Raw genomic sequence first — 17,908 nt, 5'->3', positions numbered from 1 at the left:
GGGCAGATTTAGAAGGACTTGTAATTCAAGCATGTGTAACAAATTTAAGAACACATTCACAAAAACAACCCTGCTGCTCTCCTGGAGATGATTACAAACTATTCCTATTCATTCAATTATTGTTTGTAGGATTTAAGGGAGGTTAGCAAAACAGCAGATCTATGGATATATATCTGTCTATATTTATTGGAAGAAAAACCAGCCACTGAAAATAATACATATCATACTCACCATTTTGAAGAATATTTAAAGTGGACACTGAGCTCTGAGAGATACACAGTAGGTATACACTGTAAATGTCTCTGAGAAATACAATTTCACAATGTCAACCATATAACATAAGACTAAAGGATAACTAAATACAAGAAAAGTATTTTTTTTATTATTATAATTATTTATAGTTTTGTAAAAGTTTTTTCTTTCTACAGCAACATTTTCGTTTATCACCAGTTAAGCATCCACCATTTAAACAAAACCCAGTTTGGTGGAAACTAATACTTTTCAAATTTAGACTTTTAGATTTACACTCTTTGAACCTTAAAGAAGAGATATCAGTATTTTGTATGGTGTTTTTAAATCAGCTTTAGAATTTTATATGTTTTCATGTATCATCAATATCTAAAATGTATTGTGTTTGCATTGTAGGCTCTCCAGGAAGCTATGATGAGCATGTTGTGGTGCTCAGGAAATGGCGATGTTATTGATGATTGGTGTAGATGTGACTCCAGTGCTTTTGGATCAGATGGCTTGCCTGCCTGTGCTCCTCTTTCACAACCAGTGTATGTAACTTATGATTCATATTTCATTAAAATTTGAGCATGAGTATTTGAAATTGACATACGCTAGATCAGGTTTCATTCATTAATAATTAATACAGATATAACTATATAACTAGTATGAATCTGAATGTCCAAAAGGGGAAACTGTCAATGTGCTGGCTACTACAAAACTGAATTGTAATAATTAAGGTAGTTTATTAAAAAATTAGTAAATATTTAAAAAATAAAAATAAAGCAAAAACTATCAAAAATACAAAATTTCAAAGTTCTAGACACAAGAATCAGTTCAAAGAAATGTAGAAAACAAAAGCAATATTCTAAAAAATAAAGGAAACAAAGAACTAAAGACAAGCATTAAACAGAAGTAATTACCCTAAATGACATTAGTAATCAAAAATTTAAACAATTTAAACTGCAATAATATTGCCCAAAAATAAAATGTTCAAAAGCCAAACCTTAAGGTCAAATTTTCAAAATCTTAGAAAGTAGAATAAAACAGCAGAAATCTACCTATTGCCAAAGCAAAAATTCAGTGGCTATATCATGTATTTCTTAACCCTACAGAATTAAATTGTTTCATTATATATATTATTTATAGCCAGGTGAAGGAATGACAGGTCGTAGAAGCAGAGAACAGTTGGGACACCAATAGTTGGGTAAGGAAGGTCCAACAGAAAATTACTCCTTTAGGCTTCAATAAACAGCATATTTGGGCAAATTAAACAACAAACAAAATCCAGCTCTTTGCCATGGAATATCAAGGTCAATCAGTGGAGTTCCATCTTGCGGTTTGCTCTATTCGCAAATGACACCTCGTTCCGGGAGACTGGGCTTCTTAAATGACATGGACCACAAGGGGTGGGGCTAAGTGCCCTCTCTGAGCGGGTTCCCGGTGCTGCAGGGAGAGGAGGAGAAGCTGTTGTCCCTGATCATAGACTAAATATTTCAGTGTAGGGCAACCTCATTTTTAGAGGTGAAGAATTCACTGTCATGTCAGACATAAGAATCTGCGTCTATGCTGTATAAAAAAAATCAGAAGAGGGCCTTATAGCCAGAGAGAGATGTAATCGCATCATTATTAACCCTTTGTCCTGACGACAGTGATCTTGAAAATAGTATTTGTTCATTATAGAGATTATGTGTGACCAGACCTAACATCATGATTTTAGTTGAATTCTGACAAGGGACTCACATCTCAGCTGGAAAACCTGATTTTCATAATCAATTATCTGTTTTGACATTTTTTGATGAACCTAATCTACTGTTTCCAAATTTTTATGGTGAAGTAAACAGATTTGCTGGAATACTACAGTTACCAGAACTAAAAAAAAAAGTTAGACAATCTTTTATATTTTCCTGTATCCTGAATTTTTAGTGATTTATGAAGGTCAGAGAAAAGTGATGATTCTGTGTTATATAATACAGAGGTTTAGGTTCTACATCCTTTGTTTAGATACAGACATGTATGAATTATTCTAATTTCACCCACATTATGAAAAATACTTGTCAGCTACTTAAAACATAGTAAAGTTTAAGTAGGGGGACTATGCAAGGATTCACAGATAAATTAACAGTGGAAGCTGTAAAGTTGTTGCAGCCTTAGGGATTTATTTGAGTTTAAACACTTCTTACACGTCATACCATGTAAAAAGCAATATCTCAAACCCTGCCTCAACTCAAGATTTACAGAACCAATACACATTAGCAGTTTCTCTGCACGCTTGCTAAAGATTCATACATTTGTGAAATTAACTATCAGAACCTTAGTCTATCACAAATACAGTGCTAGATTTTAAATGTACATACAGATACAAAAAATATTAATATTAACATTTATTTAGGGCACTGTCTTCATGTTTCTTTTTTTTTTTAATTTTATTGTAATCATTCCATACAAATAGATCAATTTATAACAAAAAAAAAAGAAAAATTGAAGACAAATCAAACCCCACCCCTGAGAAGGAGAGCTTAGCCAAAGGAGAATTGCTTAGGGCTTTTTAATAAGGCAACAATAAACAAAAAAAAGGTAGAAATATATATAGGTATATAAAAAAATAGAGAAGGAAAATAAATGTGGCAATAGTTATTTCTCTTATTCTAAAATAATAGTGATTAGATCCTGCCAGGTTTTGAAAAAGTTCTGTACAGATCCTCTAACTGAGAATTTGATTTTTTCCAATTTCAAATAATATAAAACATCGGTTTCCCACTGACTTATCAGAGGAGAGTTAGGATTCTTCCAATTTGACAAAATAAGTCTGCGTGCCAAAAGTGTTGTGAATGCAATCACCGTTTGCTTGTCCTTCTCCACTTCAAGTCCGTCTGGAAGAACACCGAACTCAGCTGTTAATGGGTTAGGAGGGATTGTGACCCCAAGGCTGTCTGAAAGGCACTTAAAAATTTTGGTCCAAAATGATGTTAGTTTGGTGCAGGCCCAAAACATGTGACCAAGTGAGGCAGGAACTTGGTTGCAGCATTCGCAGGTTGGATCTTGCCCTGGAAACATTTTGGACAGTTTTAAGCGAGACAGATGAGTTCAATATATAATTTTTAGTTGAATAATTCTATGCTTTGCGCATATGGAGCTCGAGTGAATTCTCTGCTTTGCTACCTTCCATTCCTTTTCTGATATATTGATTAAGAGATCTTCTTCCCAATGTCCTCTTGGGTCTTTGAAAGGTAGTGACTCTAATAAGATTTTATATAATGCAGAAATGGTATTTAATTCCTCGAAATTGAGCAGTATTTTTTCCAGCAAGGTGGAGGGTACGAGGTGAGGAAAATCGGGCAGTTTCTGTTTAACAAAATTTCTAATTTGAAGATAGTGAAAGAAATGTGTAGCTGGGAGGTTGAATTTGGAACATAATTGTTCAAAAGATGCAAATATGTTGTCTATATATAGATCTCTGAGCATTTTAATCCTAAAAACTTTTCCAGGTATTAAAAACTGGATATGTTTGCAAGGGTTGAAAGAGGTGGTTCTCTTGCAGAGGTGCCGCGGATAAAAGATTTTCCATCTTAAAATGCTTTCTAAGTTGGTTCCATATTCTGAGTGAGTAAAGCACAATTGGGTTATTAGTATATTTGCGATAACTTGCATTTATTGGAGCGCAGAGCAGGAAGTATAAAAATGTACTACAGGATTTTACTTTTATTGGGAGCCAAGCCTGTGTATGTTCATTTTTTGTGTCCAGGTTTTTATGGCTTGTATGTTTGCTGCCCAGTAATAAAACTGAAAATTAGGTAACGCCATGCCACCTTCTGCCTGTGGTCTTTGTAGGGTCGCTCTTCGGATTCGTGGGTGTTTTGAGTTCCAAATCCATCCATCCATCCATTTTCCAACCCGCTGAATCCGAACACAGGGTCACGGGGGTCTGCTGGAGCCAATCCCAGCCAACACAGGGCACAAGGCAGGGAACCAATCCAGGGCAGGGTGCCAACCCACCGCAGGACACACACAAACACACCCACACACCAAGCACACACTAGGGACAATTTAGAATCGCCAATCCACCTAACCTGCATGTCTTTGGACTGTGGGAGGAAACCGGAGCGCCCGGAGGAAACCCACGCAGACACGGGGAGAACATGCAAACTCCACGCAGGGAGGACCCGGGAAGCGAACCCGGGTCCCCAGGTCTCCCAACTGCGAGGCAGCAGCGCTACCCACTGCGCCACCGTGCCGCCCTGAGTTCCAAATGAATGAGGTTATTGTTGAATCTAATTGCTTAAAAAATGATTTATGGATATATATTGGAATGTTTTGAGATAAAAAAAGAAGTTTAGGAAGGATATTCATCTTAACAACGTTAATTCTTCCGGCTAGAGTGAGATGAAGGGTTGACCATCTATGCAAGTCCTGCTTAATTTTTTCCATACAGATGGCAAAATGTTGTTGATAAAGAGCTTCATGTTTACTTGTGATATTTACCCCTAGGTATTTAAACTGATCTGCTATGGTAAAAGGTAGGGTGTCCAATCTAATATTATATGCTTTTGAATTCACTGGAAAGAGTATACTTTTATTCAGATTAATTCTGAGACCGGATATCTTTTGAAATTCTGTTAGTGCTGTTAGAACTGCAGGCACAGTGTTTTCTGGGTCTGATGTATATAAAACCATATCATCTGCATATAGAGAAATTTTCTGTTCCAGTCCTTCTCTGATAATCCCCTTTATCAGATAAGAATTTCGACAGTGAACCACAAGTGGTTCAATGGCGATTGCAAACAGCAGTGGTGACAAGGGACATCCTTGTCTGGTACCACGTTCTAGCTTAAAGTAGTCTGAGCAAATGTTGTTAATACAAACTGAAGCTTCTGGATTGGTATACAGTAGTTTGATCCATGCACAAATATTCGGGCCAAACCCAAATTTCTCCAATGCAGTGAAAAGGTAGTTCCATTCAATCATATCAAATGCTTTTTCTGCATCTAATGATAGTAATATCTCTGGGGTGTTTGATTTTGCTGGTGAATATATAACATTAAACAAGCGTCGGAGATTGGAAGATAGGTGTCAGCCTTTAATAAATCCAGTTTGATCCTATGATATTACAGAGGGCAGCACTTTCTCCATCCTTCTAGCTAGAATTTTTGAGAGTATCTTAACATCATTATTCAGGAGTGAAATTGGTCTGTATGATGCACATTGTAACAAGTCCTTATTTTGTTAAGGAAAGACAGTAATTAATGCTTGACGAAATGTTTGAAGTAGTATTTGGTTGTCTCTAGCTTCTGTAAATGTTGCCAATAAGAGGGGTGCTAGCTGAGTGGAGAATTTCTTATAAAATTCTACGGGGTAACCATCAGGGCCTGCTGATTTCCCGCTTTGAAGTGTTTGAAGCAATTTAACTCTATCTTATAAAGTATTAAAATTGTATACAGTATGTAAGCACTTCCTTTGTTTAATCTTTTCCAACAGTGCATGTGGTCATGAAGAAAACAATAAATTAGATTTTCATAACCCTTAAAAGATAAAGTTGAAAAACAAAGTAAAAACATTGATACGTCTGTGAGAATATTATACCTTCATTATATTGCAATAGTAATTATCCTGGGCGTGGGGTGCTAAACCCTACTCTTGTGGCATTGGTTTTTCCACAATGGATCCTCTATCCAATAAAACCATCAGTTAAATATGTAACTGAATATTCATTTCCCTGTGAATTTCACATTGCTCTAGCAACCACATCTAAATATAGGATGCTGCAAATGAAATCACTGATTGGTTCTGTTCATCTATACAAATTCCATCTGCCTCTTATTAAAATAGGAAGAAGTATATTAAATAAAATCTAATGTTCTTCACCATCTGAAGTAATTATTTTTTTTTTATTCAGTTGATGTCTTTAACTGATGTAACTTTCAAAAATCGATATTCATACAGTATTTTAGAGCATTTGGCAAGAAAGTAAAAATTAGCAGGCAATTAAGAACAAAACTTAAAACAAGAAGACAAGATAACAGGCAATAAAAAAACAAAATTTAACATATGAAAAAAGGAGTCTTAGTCACTCCAAGACTAGCTGATAAATTAGCAGCATTAAACAAAATAAAGTTTAGTTAGTGGCTCATAAAGACAGAGCAAGCTGTAAATATCAACAGCTATGTGGAAGGCTAGAAAGCTTAAACTGTACAATGGTGCTTTTGTATGGCGGTATATTTTACAAAGCATCAGAACTATAGTAGAATGGAAAAGTTCTATTGGAGGTCATTGCATAACTCATGAGAATTAAATGAGATTTCAAGGAACAGTGGCAGAGATGAAGTTTCTTTGCAGGGTGGCTGGACTAACACCGGGGGTGACACAGGGTGAGAAACTCAGTGATTTGGGAGAGTTGCTGTTCCTCCAGAATAAGAAGAACCAGTTGAAGTGGTTTGTTGTATGAATGTTGTAAGGATTCCTCCTGGGCAGCTCTCCCTAGAGCTGCTTGGAGCACGTCCCACTGGGTAGAGATCCTTTGACAGAGCCAGGACATGTGGGAGGGCTTATTTCTCTGGGCAGGCTTGATAACGCCTGCAAATTTCCCATGAAGAACTGGAATCTGTAGCTGGGGATAAGGAGATTTGGGCTGACTTGCTTGGCTTGCTTCCACTGTGACAGTCTCTCAAGAAAAACATCTCCAGAAAATGAGATGAAATGAGAGATCAAATTAATTTAGGTTTGTTTTGTGGCCACTTGTCATTGGGATTGGGGTGTTGATGGCTTTTCTCTTCCCCATAAGTAATACATTACAACAAAGGTTTTCTCTCGAAACAAAACTACATTCAAAACAAAATCTTTGTTTCTCTAAAAACTTAAACAGTTCTTTTTCTTTTCTGATATTGCAAATGTATACATTTTGTAACTGAAAAACATTTGCACTTTAATTATTATTGTTTTATTGCATATTGAGATAGAAGTACAAATCAATGCCTCAATTTGTTCACCTGATACTCTATACTTAGTAGGAATCCCAGAACAATAGTTTGCAAAATTTTTTTTTTCCTAGTTAAGTCAGCCAAACCTCATAGCTGTACTTACTTATCAAGGAGATGTAAATATTTTGTTTTGTCTTGCTGAATTGCCGCTTTTCAACTTTACCGTGGCCATCAAATACTATTAAGAACCTGTCATAACTAGTTATTCCTTCCCATTATTGTTATAGATAAATCAATTTGAAAATTAACCACTAAATTAAGAATTATATTTTAATGATTAATAAATGGAAAGTAAGACAGAATATGAAACTACATGGATAACTACGACAAGATACTCAAAATACATTAAACTGCTAGGAGTGGTATTTCTGGAGTTTAAATAGTTTGAGAAAATAACCAAACCAAAACCCCTCTTTCCTTAAGGAATGGAGTGAACAAAAATTATAATTCAGAGGGCTGCTTCAAATATCATTGCAGCAATCTCACGATTTAGCTGCATTTTATAAAAAGTTGGAGTCTATTTAATTTCACTAATAAGATAATTTACATAAAACATCTTATTAATTAAAATTTATATTTGTGGATACTGTTTAACCTACAGTGATTGAGACCTTAGGTTATCTTGCTTTGAGAATCCAGCAGGGATACACTGCTTTAGATTTCTGGACTCCTGCTTGTTATTTGAAAAGACAGAAAATGTGATTTTATTTTCAGCTAAATGAGGAAATTGAAAGAGACAATACTCAGACATATTCCATAATAATCAATAGGTGTTGTGATAGGAAGAGATCTCTTGTGGAAATCTTCTACACCCATTACAATACCTAGAGATCCAAAAAGATTAACAAATTTAACAATAGGGAAAGATGAACCCAGGGAAAAAAATCATGGTGCCAAAATAAGCTGATAAACCTGGGACCCTACAGCATCTCTGAGTCTACCTCCATAGCTCATGAATCATGTCTATCCTTTTCGTCTCACTGTCTTTCTCTGCCAGTTGATTTTAGCCTCTGGTCTCTCTTTTTTATGCCTGCCAAGCCTTCATTCTGACACTGGACTCAGTGGTATTCTGGCCATAAGGCAACTTTAAACACAGCACCTCACAGTCTTTTCTGGGATCAAATACCACCTTATTTTAGATACTGGAAAGCTTTCTTTATCAGAACTCTTTTGAAACCCCAAATCTTTAGATGATCTGAAAGTGCCAACCTAATGGGTGGCATCTATGTACTTTTTAAAGAAAGAATAATCTTGTGGATTTCTGTCTAGGACCACGTTCTTTAATCTCTAGTTGCCAAGGTCTTAGCTTGCACTCGATAATATCACACACCTTGTGGATAGAGAATCAAGCAGCTACACAATTACATCCTAGCAGATATAGTATACTTTTACTCAAGTCACATCCCTCTCCTGCTCTCTCTTTTTTTAACCCTGTTGGCCTTTCTGTCACCAATGACTTTCACATTACCCATCTTGTTGGATATTTGACCTTGTCTCTTCTTTGTAGGTGTTGCATTGGATTTAGCATTGCCAATTGCCACCTTGGCATGTTGCTATTTTCTGATGTGCAAATGGTGATATCTTCACAGAGTTCTCTAAATGAACTTTATGCCTTATCAAATATGTTTTGGAAAGAACTGTAATTCTGGAGTATTAACATATTTATCTTTCTGTTGGAATAACTGATTTTATCCCTGTATATGAGAATGCTACATTTCAGCCAATTGTTTACAAAGTTGTAAAAATGCAATTTATAAGTACTGTATAGTCAAGTTAGTTTGCCTGTCATGAATTTATTTTTTCTTATCTCCTAAACTTCACTATCTCAATTTCCACCTTGATTGCACCTATCCTTATTCAGGTCTTAAGCAAAATGTTTGATTGAAAACATTTGCTTGACAAAGGGAAAACTGGTAATAGAAATGTTTATAGATCTGCTATGCTGTTGTCTCTAATTACACTTTTATATGCTACGTTCTTATGTTTTTTATTTATAGTTTGAAGTTATCCCAATCTTATGAGCCCAGCAGCTCCTTGATGGTTTTGGAATGGGACCACACAGAACCTTCTATTGGGGTACGAATTGTCGACTACCTTATTAGCCAAGAAAAGGTGATGGAAAGAACAGATCACTCAAAGGTGGAGACAGGTAATTTTTGAAGTGTTCATTTTATGCATTTTGCAATACTCTGTTGAATGTATATGTTAACTGTTTAATAAGGAACTAATCTTAAAAAGCACTGAATGTACTTTACTTAGCATGTTAAAGCGTGTACCGGCAGAAACACATCCTGTTGACCCACTGGGCCCAGAAATACACATTTCTGCATCATTGGAGATGCCTTTTTTTATATTTTTACCCTTTAGTAACCCCACAAAGTGTTTGCTTTCTGAATCTCTGACTTCCCAGACTCCCTGCCAGCAATTGTTTGTCTAGTTCCTTTCCTACATCCAAACTCAGTCAGGCACTAGTAGACTTTTCTTTCCTTGTCTGCATTGATTTTACTCTGCTTTTTCACTCACATTCTGAAAGACTTGCAGTTTAGAGTAACTGATGATTTAAAATGAGCGTGTGTATCAATAGACTGATGATATGTTGAAGTGTTTTTCCTGTCTTGTGCAAGTGACCCAGAATAGAACTTAGCTACCTGTGACCCTTAGATGATTAGGCAAGTTTAGCTTTGTTTCTTTTTTCAGAAATATCCACAACCTACATAAAAATAATTTAACATTTTATGTTTTTTGCTCTGTCTTTGTCCCATTTTTTTCAATTCAGTGATATTAGTAAGTAAGTTCACCATTGCTCTGTCACCATCAATGCTTCAGGGAAAAGTTGAAGAATAAGGTCCCCATCTGGAATATATGAGGTGTTATATTATGCCAACTGCAGGACACGTGAATACATATCACTTTTAGTATTATCTTAAATGCATTTGCATATTATTGCAGCAGAAAGACTGCATTAGCCTTGTGGATCAGTTCTTTTCTAGTGGTGACACAGAGGTAGGCTTAAAAGTGTGTTGTGAGCTGTGGGTTAATTGGTCAGACTGGCGAGTGTCACAAGAATGACTCAAGACTATTGCAAAGGTTTGGGGCAGCCACCCGTATATTATGCCCTGGCTGCAAAAGGTGGAATTGAAGCAAGTTGTTTACAAGACTGAATCCATAACAGAACTAAATATGTGGAGGTAAGATGGCGGCTTTACAGACGTGACGTGGAAGAAGTGATGTCATTTATGCTGGAACCGGAAGTGATGTTTTTGGGACAAGAAGAGACATCATCACAACCACAGAGACCAGAAGTGATATCATCAGGGCCACCAGAACCGGAAGTGACGTCTGCAAGGAACTGAGAGAGACAGTCAGCACACTCCGCCACCCCCTGGTCTGATGTAGAATTACAATTACTCAAGCCCTTTAGCTGCCTCCAATTCACATGTGCGTGACAGGAGAGAATGAAATATTTTAATTAAGCTAACACAGAAAGAGAGCAAGAATGAGAGAAAGATAAGGAGAGCCTTTACTAGAGGCAAATAAGAGCGGAACAGTGAACAGTAAAATCTCCTGTTTTTGAGCACTTCCACCAGAAGGTATCCTCAGGCCTGTAGAATGTGGATTCTTTGAAAAACCTAAAATTTATGATCTCTTTTTGTCACAGTATGGTATTTAGTCACTATCAAGCATTATAGTAACTATTATAATTAGTAGCATATAACGCTTCCATCATTATTATAACTGCTAAAGTTATTACAATATTCAAATATAATAGGCTGGGATCTCTTCATATTATTCATTTCTGCATATTGCTGTCTTCCAGCTTGTTAAAAGACTTCATTTCACAATTACTTTTGGCTGTTTCTGTTTTTTCAGTTACTTTTTCCTGTTCAGTTCAGTATCCCTTATTCCTTTAAAGTGCATTTCCACAAGCCCAATTTGCTATAAAATAATTGCAAGTATAGTATGATGGAAAAAATGCAACATAAAAACAAAAACTAATTCTACCATGAGAGATGACACCAATCCAATACCAGCAAAACATGCTGGACTGGATATCGAGAAAAAGAAGAGTAAGAACTCAGTCTGATTCTGCAATAAATTCATTTGTGGAACGCATACAGTACATATTAACAGTGCCTCAATTTATACTGTCTTTTGAGCTCTACAAGCAAAATTAAGCATAGCAGTGAGAAAAATAGTAAAAACTTTCTTTAATGTGTTTAAGCAATTGTAAACAATTTAATCAGTATTAAAATGTCAAATTCATTTGGACAGAAGATGTCTGAAAGCAGCCCCATCAACACCTCCACTCCATAGCAGAACAAGTGTGATCACCAAAACGAACCAAAGATCAATATAAAACAACCTTAAACAGCAACTCTAAAATTAGATAGATAGATAGATAGATAGATAGATAGATAGATAGATAGATAGATAGATAGATAGATAGATAGATAGATAGATAGATAGATAGATAGATAGATAGATAGATAGATAGATAGATAGATAGATAGATAGATAGATATTTGTCCCTAGGGGGAAATATGGCTTTTTACAAAAGCTCTTTAAATAAATAAACAAACAAACACACACACTTTGGCCTGAACACACACCAAAATGACTTTAAAGTAAAAATATTAAAAAGAAAGAAAAGTACTGACTTGGCTGTCACAGTCACAGTGAAGAATTATGCACAGATATTGCTTTTGGTATAAAGTAGCCCGCGTAGCGTTTCCGGACTGACTAGCTCCTTACTGAAAGTATGTTTTAGTGTGTCAGAGAGAGGATGTTCAGAATTGTTCATAATGATGCTCAGTTTGGTTTTCATTTTCTTCTTCTTTACTACCTTCAGGGTATCTAGAGTGCCTTTAGTATAACTTCAAGATTGGTGAAGCAAAAAATATTGTCGTGGTTCAGAGAATCGTTATGGATATTAAAAGATTCAGCAGCAGAGAGCTACACTATTATTTAAATGAAGTATTAAAAACTCCAACTGTTTTGAGGAGCTTGGTCCTCAGTAGCATTGTAGGCTACTTTGAAGGTTTTTCCTTTTTTTTTCCTTTTTTGCTTTATAGGAAATGTTTGTGCTATTTGGATTTATATTTATATACATCCTGAACTAAAAATGGAAATGGTTTCATTTTTCATAAAACAAAAACCACAATAACAATAATAATAATGAATAATAATAGTACTTCAACTAGAGTAGCATAAAAAATGCAGATGTGGCAAAATAAAACTGAACGGTCAATAAAACAGGATAGCTGTAACTCAGACCTTTCTGTGCACTGCTGGAGACCAATTTAATTTCAAGTAAAAAATAGAACTCTCTGAAACGGACTCACATTAAAATGTATGTTAAAACTTGACAAGTATCTTCCTTTATTGTTAACCACCGCCCATTTATTAATTTGATGATACTCGTCCCGCTCTCTCCAGATTTTCCAAAAAGTTCTCTGTATTGGGCTTCCTTTTTTCATTCAGTGGTGACATTGCATTCTCTGCATACGCTGGCATAGGCAGAGTAAACACAAACTATGAGTCAGGGTTTAAAAGCAATCATTGCATTTCTAGCATATTAGATTTTGTGATTATATTTAGCTAATATGTTTTTTTTCAGGGACCTTAATTAAATTTACATGTTTATGATTGATGGGGCAGCTTTGATAACATTATGAATTTGCTGTCACCATCACTGTAGGCTACCAGTTAGGTTGACTGATCAAGTACTGCTCATCCTTTATAACGAGTGGGTAGTAATGTACAGCTTCAGTTGCATCTGTTATGCATGTTACCAAGTAAATTTTACTGGTATAACATTTCTCTAGTATCACTCCAGGCCAGATTTATTAAGAATTGACTGAACCAACGTCTCCCTTTCACCCCACAATTGACAGCACTGATGCTGAGGTGTCGCATGTCAGTTTCCTTTGTGAATTAAAAATTATCTATCTATCTATCTATCTATCTATCTATCTATCTATCTATCTATCTATCTATCTATCTATCTATCTATCTATCTATCTATCTATCTATCTATCTATCTATCTATCTATCTATCGGGTGCCTTTCTTATCCCACTGTCATCAAACAGCATATTTGAGTCTTACAGATTGTTATAAATGACAGCTAGCTACCTGCAGGAGACATTTTCTATGCTTTTAAAACAGTGCCTGCATAGTCTGCATGGTTTTTAAACTAACAATACATGACTTCACAAAAATACAGAACATGGTGTGTAAAACTCATTTTAAATGTGCAATGGTATTCATACAAAAATGTTTTAACCTTTTGATACTTTTAGTGTTATATATACTTAATTTATGATGAAATAAGCTTAATGACACATTGAAAAAGTAATGGTATAATGTGTAAAAACAAGCCACCAGGGAAGTAGTTAATTTTATTTTTTAAAATTGATTTTTATGTTAGCATTTCCGTATGTGTTTCTTAAAGTACAGTTTGTTATGTTTAAAAGTAATAGATTCTGGTAGCTATGACTAAATTTGGAAATATCTGTAAAAAAATTATGGTTTGAACAATTAATTGGAACACCTGTTTCTTCCTGTCAATTACTCTATACTTTTTTTATTGTTATTGCACAATTTTACTTTTGACCACTAGGTGGTAACATAGGGTAAGAATTGACAAAATCTTCTGTATACTTGTATTATTAATATTATACAGTACTGTAAAAATCAGCTATTTCATCCAGCATAGATTCAATTTACTTTGAAAAAGAAAATTCAAGTGAATTTTGTTGCTCAAAGTATGTGTCTGATTCCGTATCTATATAAGATAGTAGTAACTGTGGCCTTCTATGTAAAGTTTACATTTTGGGCTAAAATTTTGACCTAGGTCAAGTCACATATTTCCTGTTTCAAATTTTAATATTTTATATGTTTTACAGTGCACCATTTATACTTACAGATCACACTGGTAATGAAGGGACTGCAATGGTGGTCATGTACAGGCAATCACTGTGAAACCATCTCTGGCAGAAGAAAAGATAATTCCATTCTCACAGTTAGAAAGCAACTCTGAGCACTAGTGATGGAACAGTAGTTCCTGTTGGGCTTTGGTATTCCAAATGGTAATCCCATAGGGACCTCAGGTGCCTTGAATGGCAGAGTGCAAGCAACTTAACTTGTGTTTGGGATAAGTTATTCTGTGACAAAGAAAGCAACTGAGACCATGGAGGGTTGCAGGGAAAGTTCAGGTCCTCCTGTCTGGTAGGTGGCCGTACACCATTTTCAGTCATGACAGGCGAGATGGTGCTGTTTTAAGGCATAGGATATGGAGAACCAGTCCTTTCAGGACTATTTTCAGTCCAATGGTTGCTGGACACCAGTGAGAGGGATCTCTAGATTTGTGGTCCTCGAGCCATTCTAAACACTGATTGTCACTGTAGCATCAGATTTAAAATCTGGGTCTAAACAAGAGAATCATGAGGCAAGTGTCTAAAGAAGAGTTGTGGGTGAAGGCTAACAGGTGGCAGAAAGAGAGACTAGAGTTGAGAAAGACAAAGACTGTAGGTAAGGAGGAGAGCAATATTTTTATGGGAGCAATTTCCTATTTCATCTGTGAAATTAAACTAATTATATTTTCCCCTGTGTAAAACTTTAGAGCTTTCATCAAATGCTAAGCCTGCCTCCAGTTGTGTAACCTGTCCCATTAGAATGCAATACATTTGAAAAAATGGTTAAAAATTTACTGAGCTGTGTTGTAAAACAGTAATAGCCTAAAACTGAGTTACTTATTCCTATAATAAATATAACATGTATATACAATATGAGGTATATAACAATATCATTTGTTAATATTGACTTACGGTATATAAAACACTACTGTGTTTTTACAGGATTGGATTACTTTTTGTCAATTTCTGCTTAATGTTTCCTTCAGTGTATATGTCAGAGGAATTACTACAACAAGCATTTAGAATGGTATAACAGCTGTAAAATAAATAAAATACATGTTGTGTGACATGTGGGATTTGTAGTTTTGTTTGCTTTTTTTTATTCTAGAATAACTAAAAATTTTAGATGAAGGTCATGGCATACATTATGTTGGCTCAACAGCCAAAATGTGCATGTAAGTTTATTTTTTTTATAAACGGAAATGAATTTATCTGTTTTTCCTATTGCCAATGCAGGCTGAGCACAGAAACTTTAAGAAATGTATCCACTGTAAGGTTCAGAAAACTTTCACAACATAAACAGCTTTCTATGAGGTTCATCAGTATGTGTGGATCTCAATTCCAGTCCAAGAACTGGATTTCTACAGCATGAGCCATCCATTACTTTTAAATCACAAAAAACACATGAGAGAGTACAATGACCATTGTGGCAAGCGGTTGGGGGTGGCACCCAGCCGGGATGCCCGGAAGGACCGGAGGAGGGATTACACCTTCTCCAGACCACGAGGGGGCGAGCACCCTGGTGGCTTTGGGGACCACGGGAACTGAGCTTGGAAGCTCAACCCTATAGGGAAGTGAGGAAGTGCTGAGGGGAAGATGACCAGGGATACCCGGAGTGCTTCTGGGTGCGCAGCTGGTACTTCCGCCACATTGGGGAGTGGAAGATTATCGGAAGGCACTTGGAGCACATCCGGGTGATTATAAAAGGGGCCGCCTCCCTCCGTTCGATGGCTGGAGTCGGAAACAGAGACAGACGAAGTCTTGGAGGAGAGGAGTGGATGCGGACCTGCGAGGAAGGCATTAGAGAAAGGCCTGGACTTTGGGGAGTACTGGGGTTGTGTGTGTCACATTGTAAATAATAGTATTGTAAATAAACATGTGTTGGGTGTACTAATGATGTCTGCCTGTCTGTGTCTGGGCCGTGCTCCACACCATTCAAAAGCTTTCATAAAAAGCCAAGGCAGGTTGATTTGATGAATCGAAACAGATAGAGAATGTATAATGAAGTAAACAAATGTACACAGGCTGATTTCAATTTTATATATTTATTGAATTTTACAATTAATATGCATGTTACTTCCGGTATGAACCTTACAAGGAATGTTTTATTTTTTTTGCTACATCTGTTTTTATATGAAGTCCAGGCTGCATTTTGTAGAGTTCACATGCTCCCTGAAAAATAAGCACTATTATTTCAAGTTTAATATTACTCCAAAATCACATGCATATATCAATACAACATGTAAACAGTCAAGGAAATAAAATTTACATAGTGCAGCTCTTAATCCTGCCTTAACGTGAAACATATATGCAGTTTTAGAGCAGCTTGTCGTTATCAGCTTCATCAGACCAAGTACTGTATGTCCTTCAGAGCAGGAACATGGGAACGTTTCTTATCTGTCTCTGCGTTTTCTTGTCTCTTTGATTACATCCAGATGGCTTGGTTTGGAGAAAACAGCCAATGTCTGGATGGCGCTTATTGACAAGTCAGCACCCAGACAAATTTTAAGTCATAAAGTGAAAATAAACTATAGGAATGGTGCATGATACCTTTTATTATCTTTTTTATCATACAGTTTGTATGATAAGTGGTACAACTGGATATATACAGTAATCCCTCCTCCATCGCGGGGGTTGCGTTCCAGAGCCACCCGCGAAATAAGAAAATCCGCGAAGTAGAAACCATATGTTTATATAGTTATGTTTATATTGTCATGCTTGGGTCACAGATTTGTGCAGAAACACAGGAGGTTGTAGAGAGACAGGAACGTTATTCAAACACTGCAAACAAACATTTGTCTCTTTTTCAAAAGTTTAAACTGTGCTCCATAACAAGACAGAGATGACAGTTCAGTCTCACAATTAAAAGAATGCAAACATATCTTCCTCTTCAAAGGAGCAAACAAATCAATAGGGCTGTTTGGCTTTTAAGTATGCGAAGCACCGCGGCACAAAGCTGTTGAAGGCGGCAGCTCACACCCCCTCCGTCAGGAGCAGAGAGAGAGAGAGAGAGAGAGAGATAGAGAGAGATAGAGAGAGACAGATAAAAAAATCAATACGTGCCCTTCGTGCTTTTAAGTATGCGAAGCACCGTTCAGCATGTCGTTTCAGGAAGCAGCTGCACAAAAGATAGCAACGTGAAGATAATCTTTCAGCATTTTTAGACGAGCGTCCGTATCGTCTAGGTGTGCGAACAGCCCCCCTGCTCAATCCCCCTACGTCAGGATCAGAGAAAGTCAGCGCAAGAGACAGAGAAAAGTAAGCTGGGTAGCTTCTCAGCCATCTGCCAATAGCGTCCCTTGTATGAAATCAACTGGACAAACCAACTGAGGAAGCATGTACCAGAAATTAAAAGACCCATTGTCCTCAGAAACCCACAAAGCAGCGAAAAATCCGCGATATATATTTAAATATGCTTACATATAAAATCCGCGATGGAGTGAAGCCGCGAAAGGCGAAGCACGATATAGCGAGGGATTACTGTAACCCCTCTTTTCCACCACAATTAAAAATTCTGGAAGTTTCTATGTCTGTGGCTATAATCCTGTTTTCTAGCTTCTCTCTGCGGGCTTGAAAAGGACTGTTTCCTGAAGCTCACATAGAATCTTATAATCTCAACTCAAGCTAAAGTCTATTTGTAAAATAAAGGAATGTAGCAAAATATAATGTGTACCTAATATAGAAAACTGAATAAGTCTTTGTCTGGTATGCAGATCCACACCGTTAAACCTGTCTCTATTGTATTTTACACAGATTTCCCATTTGTACAGGGGATGACCACACCAATATT

The 17,908-nt window shown here is 36.4% G+C and overlaps 1 protein-coding gene across 3 annotated transcripts in view; it reads left to right on the top strand.

Annotated features, from left to right (window-relative positions):
* The window catches only part of astn1 (astrotactin 1), a 1,266,263-nt gene that overhangs the window by 1,069,265 nt on the left and 179,090 nt on the right, over positions 1-17,908 (top strand). For all 3 annotated transcript variants that reach the window (XM_051933197.1, XM_028811318.2, XM_028811317.2), the window contains 2 exons: positions 646-779; positions 9,200-9,351. In XM_051933197.1, coding sequence (XP_051789157.1) covers positions 646-779; positions 9,200-9,351 — 286 coding nt within the window. The remainder of the gene's footprint in view (positions 1-645; positions 780-9,199; positions 9,352-17,908) is intronic.

This window comes from Erpetoichthys calabaricus, chromosome 10 (assembly GCF_900747795.2).
Source record: "Erpetoichthys calabaricus chromosome 10, fErpCal1.3, whole genome shotgun sequence".
In the NCBI taxonomy this organism is placed as follows: Eukaryota; Metazoa; Chordata; class Cladistia; order Polypteriformes; family Polypteridae; genus Erpetoichthys; species Erpetoichthys calabaricus.
This window is presented reverse-complemented; position numbering and strand designations above follow the sequence as displayed.